We start from the raw sequence: 8505 nt of genomic DNA, 5'->3' as shown, positions 1-8505 counted from the left end.
TGCGAAAAAGGGGAGGCTCCTGCGGTAGCCGGTTGGGTACCTCGTGGAGTCCTTGGACTTGCCTGAGGGAGCGAGGGAGGTGCCGCAGAATGCTTTGGAATTGGCCACATTCCAGTATGTTTTAGCAAAAAAGTGACAGTTGTGCTGTCTAGCTCTGATGATCGGAGCCTGAGCATCCATATGTAGATGTAGATGGAAGAAGGGAGATGAGCGCGATCCTTTTAAACCTTGTCTTCCCGTCTGTCTGACCCTCTGATCCCCCTCCAGGTACCTATCGCTCAAGATGAAATGGCACTTTCTCTGGGTTACGCTGCATCCCTGGAGGCCACAGCATACGGGGATTCTGTGGCAGAGGGCACAGGCGAGTGGATGCACGATTCTACTGAATCATCACAGCTGCCAGAATCGTCACCGTCTGGACAAAGAGCTGGTCAGGAGCTGGATGAGACAACGCGGTCGGACATCTCCGAGAGGCCGTCGGTGGAAGATGTTGAGTCGGAAACTGGCTCCACGGGAGCACTTGAGACCAGGAGCTTGAAAGATCACAAAGGTAAGGGTGAACCAGTAGATGGTAGCTAACACTAGTCTGGAGGACTAAGTACTGTCAGAGTTCCCTGTCCGAGCGTGGGGGTTGGAACCAGCTTTCAGCACAGCGAAGAGTGGCTTCTACCAGAGCCTGGAAGAGCCTGCCTTTCTTAGATGCTTCCTGCTGGAGTGGTTCCATACTCCTCTGTTTGGAGGTGTCCAATTGCTGTGGCCTTTTCAGTTTCTGTGCTCTCTGTCCGGGTCCTGTGCTCTCTGCCCCCTCCGCGGTTTGCATGGTTGTGAGAACCTGTTTTCTCTCCCTAGGCTTCAGGACCACACATCAGGCACATGTCCGTAAATAATGATTCCTCCTCTGAATTTGGCTGCCTCTAGCATAGAAACGGAGGCTGGCTGACAGTGTGGATTGTACAGGCCTCGACTCCCTCCCTCTTTCTCTGTTAAGTTGTGCTTCTGACCTGTTGTACCGTAGGATGTCCACATGAACTCTCCATTTTCAAATAACGGAGTGGGCCTCCTGTTCCGACCAAGCTGCTGTTCCAGACTTCCTGGGCTTGCGTCGCTTAGGTGAATGGCGCACCTTGGATTTGTCACAGTTTGTGACAGTTTCACTTAGCTGCAAACTTATGTAAATGAGCACCAGCCAAAATCTCGACTGCTGAGAATATGAGAGCGGGACAAGTTTTGGGAGGGTGTACCCTGGTACAACTGGGTACGGTTTGAACTGTGGTGACTGACCCTTTGTTTGCATGTCAGTGGGTAGAAAGGCCTGTGGCCCTGATTCTTGAGAGACATGGCAGGTGGGAAAGGAAGAAAAACAGAAAGCAAGCCCCCTCTGTAGGAAATACCGTTGCAGCTTTGTATGGCGTGCAGGTTGCGGATATGCCTTTTTACACCTGGCAGCTGTTCGGGGCTAACAGCGACGAGCATCTCCATCCCATTCTGCCCACGTGAGTCACTGTCCATTGCCATCATTTGTCTCCAGGTTCAAGCATCTCATGAAACTGGGGGCAGTCTCTCTGGTGGCTTGATCACTGGCTAACCCAGGTCTCCTTGAGGCGAGCTGGTCCAAGAGTCCTTTTCCCTGGTGTGTGTTTCTCACGGTGTCACCACATGCAGATGTTCTCACATGTTTTCCCTTCATATGAGTCTTAGCTTTCTATTACAGTTCTGCACACTTTCGCTGCAGGGAGGACATCGTTGTGTAAAAGGAAAGTTACTCAGAGGGGATCTGTGATGGTGCGCTTAGCGAAGCCGCTTGTTGGTATTGTGGTCTGTCCTGAATGCAGATTTTTGCCATGTGTCTGGGAGCTGGGATTTGCTGAGCTGCTGTGCGCTTCCGTTGCTCAGGGTGGAAGACATATGTGCTGCACATCAGAGAACGGCCGGGTGCGATGTTGCCCCCGAGACTTGGCAGGGCAGGATACTGTCATGATTTTCATCTCCTTCCTTTCCGTCTCTGTAGTTAGCTTTCTTCGGAGTGGAACCAAGCTCATCTTCCGGAGGAGGAGCAAGCAGAAGGAAGCGGGCCTAAGCCAGTCACACGATGACTTGTCCAATGTTGCCACTGACTCCACTGCCGGGAAGAAAGCTGGCAGCTTCTCCCGTCGCCTCATCAAGCGCTTCTCCTTCAAGTCTAAATCCAAACCCAAAGTTAACGACAGCGCGACGGCAGGTGAGAACTGAAGGAGGGAGCAGCTGTAAAGATTGTGCAGAGGTCCTTTTCTAGTCTCTTGTCTTCCCACTCTATGGTATCTGTGACCTGCGGTCCGGTTCCTTTCAACCTCGGCCAAGGGAAGACGCCCCCGGTGCTTTATGCCGTTTGGGGAACAGAGGTGGCGAAGCTGGGGCTTAGGCTGCTCATCTGCCTTGGCTTAGCCCTTTCTGACTGTCATATCCCACTGCACTCTCCCAGAAAATCCAGGCGGTATGCTAATCCTGGTGGAAATCCCAGGAGCTGTGGAAGCGACTCTGCCCGTGTAGCCGTCTGGTGTTGCTGGGTGCGTCCTGGAGGGAAGGGGGCAGTGGGGAGGCTCTTGAGTGGCAACGCTCAGAGTTAAAGATGGAGAAACTGCTGGGTTAGCTATGTTGCTGAGAATCATGGTATGTAGCCTCGCACGGCTCTTCTAGTGGGAGAGGATGATGCAGTCTCTGGCCATCTAAATGCTTTTGTTGCTTCTGCGTGGTGCAGAGCCTGTAATCTGACCGAGGCACGGTGCAGTGTGTTCCCAGGCTGTGAGTTGTTGGGAGAATGAGCTGCAGTTCTTGGCTCTGCGGTTCTTGGTTCTTGGAACAGCTCTGTTTCCGACAGTGCTGAAGGATGCCTGCTTTCTGTGCTATGCAGATGAAGGAAGGAGCCTCTAAGAAGGAAGTTTAATGACCAGGCAAGTTTTTGTAGAAGCCTGGACCCTTGCAAGAACATCTGGTTGGTGCTGTTGGCGCTGCCACCCTATGATGCAGCCTTCCTTCCACATCTGCGTCGTCAAATGGGGAACAGGCCATGATGCATGCGTGCACTGGCCGTTGTATGAGCAGAACCCTTTCCCTCGGGGCGGTTGGGAGTGTTGCTGGGCAGGGCTGCCTTCCAGATCTGTGGGGTGCCTGGCCTCTCGTGCTTATGTGGTTCTCACTGAGGACTGGTACCATGATGGGGATGGGGAGTGAGGAATGTGGTGACCCTAGCGAAAGGGCAGCGTCAAGTCTAAAGCCATGTGGCAGAAAGAGGCAAGAGTTTATATGTTTCACTGATGAAAAGGTTTCTTGTAGTAGAAGGAGCCTTTCTTGACTGCATCCAGTATTTCCTTTCTTCAAGTAATCCCAGTCCACCACATTCAAACAGCGGGTGTTTCTGTGGCGGGTATTTGTGGAGGGAGAAGCACATGGGAGAAAATAGACTCCTTGTGCAGAAGGAGACTGCCCTTTTAGACAAATGGTTTCCTGGTCTCCTGACACGTGCCCGTTGCGAATATCCCGAGTCCTTGTTCAGATAGAGTAATGACACTCAGAGAAACCCTTGTGCCCCGACAGCGTGCCTGGTTTGAATGGAATCCTGTGAGTTGTAGAGTTAAGGAGGTAGGGCAAAGAGGAGGGAAAACCTCCCTGAAGAGCAGTCGTCTAGGTCTGACTGGATTCACTAGCTCTTCTCTCCTGTTACAGTACCTCCCAGGTGGGAGCTGTCACCCTGCCTTACGCAGGATGTGACCAACTGAAAAAGCAGTAGTTCTGATGGGGTGCATAAAATAACATCTCGTTCTTCAGGACGCATTCTGGCTTACCCATATGGTCATCGTGTGCCATTTCCAGAGACCGGAACGTGTTCGGTGTGCTGCTGAGAAAAGATGCGCAGACGTGAATTTTGGAGCATCTCTTGAAAGTGTCTGAAGGTGGTGGGGTGGCCAGAGTCACTTAGGGCTTGCATTGAAACCGCTGGTGCTTGCCAGTGGGAGGGATTCTTCTTTCCTGCCAATTCCCTATGAGGCTGAGCACATGTGAGAAATCGGACCAGCCCAGCCGGCTGACCAGGAACCTCTTCTCCATCTGTTTGTTTCAGTCCAGGCGCCTTTCCGTCATCCCTGTGCTCTTCCATGTCTTTTGTCCTTTGTTTCTACCCTCCTCTGGATGGTACCGTGGCTTTGTTTGCAGCTCCATGCGCTGCTGATGTCAGAGTGCTCACCCTTTCTCACTGAATGTGGATTTCCTTGATGTGAGTGCCCAGTTCCTGCTGTGGCGCTGGTGGAAGTTGCCAATACGCGTCTCTCCTCTAGCCATCTGACAGCCGGTTTGACGTGGCCTTCCTTTGCCAGGTTCGCGTGACATTGTGCGTGGCACTGTCGTTTGCAGGCATGCCCCTGTTCCCAGCACCTTAGGGCTTGGTTCCTTTTTGCTCGTTTCTGCTCTCTCTCACCATCCCTGCTACCAGTCTGTCTCTGTTGGTAACGGTACTTGGTGCTCCGGTTTGGGGTTTTGTTTTTAATTTTTGAATGCATGTCAAGGTATTGTTTTGAATGAAAAGTGCCGGCTGAGCCCAGACAGCACTGCTTTTCTAGTGGCATGACTGTGAAACCTTGCATTAGAAATGCTGGTTTGAATAGAAGGGAACTTCCAGAAGAGCCAGCAGCTCTTCAGTTGTGGGTTTATCGCAGGACCTTCCGTGGGTCTCATTGAATAGTCCTGAGTTCTTTTCTTTAAACCACAAGAGCAGCTCAAGCTGTCTTGGTGCAGAGCAGCTGGAGGTGAATGCCCAAGGCTCCCTGCTGTGCTTCTGAAGCACGAGCCTGTGGCTTGTATGCTCAGGGAGAGCCACAAGGTCTAGTAAGTGTTGTCCTTGTTGCTGTAGACCGGAGGTAGGAAAGGCAAGCGAGGTTTATGTCTGACAAACGTGTACCTAGATTTCAACGGGTTCTCCCTTGGGGGAAGGAGGCGATAGGAAAGCTAGGAGTAAAACTGAAAGAGTTCTTCACTGGCCTTGGGGACCAAGGATGCCTTTCTAGCCATGTTAAACAGGCAATTCCTACCATACATCCTTGGGCTTTCCTGAATTTGTTTCCAGCTTTTCGGCTCCAGGCAATGCCTGATGATGTATCACGATGGAGGTACTGGTTTTGATTTTGAGCATTGTCCTGGCAGAACACTCATCTGGGAATCTCCTGCACTGTGGTCTGTGGAACGAATGGCACACAGGATTTGTAACAGTCAGTGTGTATCCTCCCTTGAATTTTTGGCAGTGCTTTTTATCACAGCCTGTAAATTGCTATGAAAGTTTGTATCGGGTTAGATAGATGGCTTGCAGAGGAAAGGGGTATTGTCAAATGCTGACAGAGCACGTCCCCAGACGTTAATTCCCACACCTGCTTGTGTTTCCTAGCAGAGATGTACTTTCTGCCATTTTGTTGCTTCTGAAAGTTGAACAGTGTAGAACTAATACTGTAACCTTTTATCTGCTTCCTTTAAATGTTATCGGGAAGCGCGAAATATTTTTGAGGGTGTTTGGGTAAACTGCTGTTTTGAGGGACAGAGGGGTAGGGGGAGTGGCCACATGCACCGGGAACTTTTCAGTTCAGATATGCTCCCGAGTTAAGGTGTCGATCCTTTCTCTTTGTATCTGTACAGGGCTTCCTTTCTTGCTCTCGCAGTACTGTTTGTCCCTCGAGTAGTAGGCAGTTCGTTTTGTTAATCCTGGTTGTGTGAGTATGGGTGAGTCTCTCAGCTTCCCGAAGCCAAGAACAGTAACGAATCTGCCTCATGAGGGAGTTGTGATTATTGGTGTGAGAAACCATTCTTCTGTCCTAATCTTCTTGGAAAGAAAGGGAAGGTCACTAGTTCTTTGGCCTCCAGAAACTCTAAAGACACAGTCCCAGGAGTTTTCCCCCATAGTGCTCTTGGCTTAAATAAATCTCTTCTGTATTTATTCTCTGCTTGTACCTTCTGGATTTAGGACAGAAGAGACGCTATTTGAAATCTGGTCTTCCCTTTTTAACTTCTTCTGGATACCCGTGTCCTTGCCTCGGTGCCATTGCAGGGTTTGGGGCATTTCATAATGCCCAGTGTGTGGTGCAGGCTGCCATCAAACTTTTTGGAACGATCTGCAGTTGCCAGGTTGCTGTCTTAAGGTAGGCTCAATATCTGCACCTTGTGAAATTGGTCCTCAACCAAATACGTGAGGGAAGAAGAGCAAGAGAGTGGCAGGCTTGAATTTGGGGAGGCTTCTGGAGGAGTTCAACCTGCCTATGGGGGTCTTTTCCAAATGCTGCATTACGCTGCTGGCTCTAAGTATACTTGTGTCTTTTGCTCCGGATACACCCTCTCACCATGTTTCAGTAGGGCTTGTTAAGAGCTTCTCCATGGGGAAAAAAAACCCAAAGCCCTTGGTGTCAGCTTGTGAGGGGTATCCTCTTTGTGGTGAGAGAAAATAGGCATGGGAGAAATAGAGGGAACTGCAAAACCTCAGCAATTTGGGGTGCTGTAGGCTTTAGCATGATGGGTGCCTGACTGATGCCTGATACTCGGAGAGGGTGCTCAAAGGCAGAGGGATTACATGTGTGCACATGTGTTTGCACGCTCTTGTAATTAGAGTGTGCTCTGTGAGTGCCTATACCAATCATGCTGTGAAAGAGCTGAGGATGATGGCACTGATCAGTAGATGAGAGAGTGGCCTTAACTGGCTTTTGTGGTATCCACAAAATATTTTGTACATGGACAACTTTGAAGGCAACCTTGAGCAAACAAGTCCAACTTCTGCCCCTGCAAGCACCCTTGTGCTGTTTGTGTAGCTGAAGACAGGTTTTTAGGCAGATTGGCTAACATGGGGGAGAGCGATAGGAGTTTACTTGGGTAGAGAGCTAGTCAGGAAACAAGTTTTGGGGGTGGGAGGAGCGTAATGAAAGCTTATGTAATAAAATATATATAACAATAAAAGCAGATATAAGAGGGCCACAGGCCCATGCTGTTTCTAGACTAGAACTGTGCAGGGGGAAAAGCGTATGTTTACAAATGTTTTCATTCCACTTGTTTGTCTCTAGTGTTGCTGCTTCTTTCCTGCAACGGCTTCTCTTGGTTCATTGCCTGCTAAACAGAGATGTCATTTCTGTATAGCTGGCAAGATGCTTGAGTGTTGGGTGGTCAGTGATTGGGTGTTCTGGGGTCTTTAGCATCGTTCGCCCCTCCATTCCCCTATGTAGGGAACAGTGAGCGTCATGGTAGAGTAACAGTCCTGGTGATCCAAACTTCTGGAAAAGATCTTTGTGGACTTGTGGTATTCCAGCTCCTTCTACAGGCATAACTGCTCCACACCACCTTTTCTCATGCATAGAGGTACCGGACCAAATATCCATGCTGAATTTGTACGTGCTCTTTTGTACTTCGATGCCTTCTCTCTGGTTGGATTATTTTAACCATGGATCATGTAGAGGAGGAAAAAAAAAAAAAAGAACCATGTAGCTATTTAAGAGATGAAAATAGAATGACTTAGTTTGGACTAAATGAGTGAAGTTCTTGCACCTTTGTAAATGTTGAAGAATTCCATTGCTGTGTAATGGCTGAATCTGTTAACTTATTAAACCACATCGAAATCAAAACCTGACCCTGAGTCTAACTTCATCCCCATAAATTATCCACCAGACCCCCTAAAGCCCCTATCAGACCCCCAAAATCATCCCCCAGACCCACTAAAGCCCACATCAGACCCAGACACCCAAAATCATCCCCAACAGCCCCTAAAACTCCCGTCAGACAACACTAAACCACCGCAGACCATGAAAATCATCCCCCAGACCCACTGAAGCCCACATCAGACTGCTCTAAACTCCCGCAGACTCCCAGAATCATCCCGCAGACCCCCTAAACCCCCATCAGACCAATCTAACCCCCCCCCGACCCATAAAGCCCCCATCACACATCTCCAAACCCCCCAAAACCATCCCCGAGATCCCTCTCAAATACACCCAGACCTGTAAAATCGTCCCCCAGAACCCTATAAAACACCCCAGACCCCTAAAATCATCCTCAAGACCTCTCTTAACACCTCCAGACCCCAACAGACAGCCCTCACACTTACTAAAAATCCGATCACAATGCACTAAACCACCCCAGACGCTGAATGTCATTCCCAGACCCACGAAAACGCCCATCACACCGCTCCAAACCCCTCCAAACCACCAAAATCATCCCCCAGACCCCCTAAAGCCCGCATTTGACCCCCAAAATCATCCCTCGGTCCCCTTCGACCCCCAAAATCATCCTCAAGACCCCTCTTAACACCTGCAGACCCCAATAGTCAGCCCTCAGACTCACTAAAACTCCCATCAGACTGCATTAAACCTCCCAAGACCCTGAAAATCATCCCCCAGACCAACTAAAGTCCCCATCAGACCACTCTAAACCCTCCCGACCCATTAAAGCCCCCTTCAGACCAATCTAAACCCCCCTAGACCCCAAAGATCATCCCCCAGACCCACTAAAGCCCCC

General features: G+C 49.9%; 1 protein-coding gene across 1 annotated transcript in view; it reads left to right on the top strand.

Moving 5' to 3' along the window:
- C2CD2L (C2CD2-like) overlaps positions 1–2526 on the top strand; it is a gene marked incomplete at its 5' end in the record, with an annotated part of 9658 nt that extends 7132 nt beyond the window's left edge. Inside the window, 3 exon segments of the mRNA XM_010020111.1 lie at positions 268–550; positions 2009–2218; positions 2459–2526. Of these exon segments, the coding sequence (XP_010018413.1) occupies positions 268–550; positions 2009–2218; positions 2459–2526 (561 nt within the window).
- Positions 2527–8505: the final 5979 nt, after the last annotated feature.

Source organism: Nestor notabilis, unplaced genomic scaffold (assembly GCF_000696875.1).
Source record: "Nestor notabilis isolate BGI_N333 unplaced genomic scaffold, ASM69687v1 scaffold21948, whole genome shotgun sequence".
NCBI classification, from domain to species: Eukaryota; Metazoa; Chordata; class Aves; order Psittaciformes; family Psittacidae; genus Nestor; species Nestor notabilis.
This window is presented reverse-complemented; position numbering and strand designations above follow the sequence as displayed.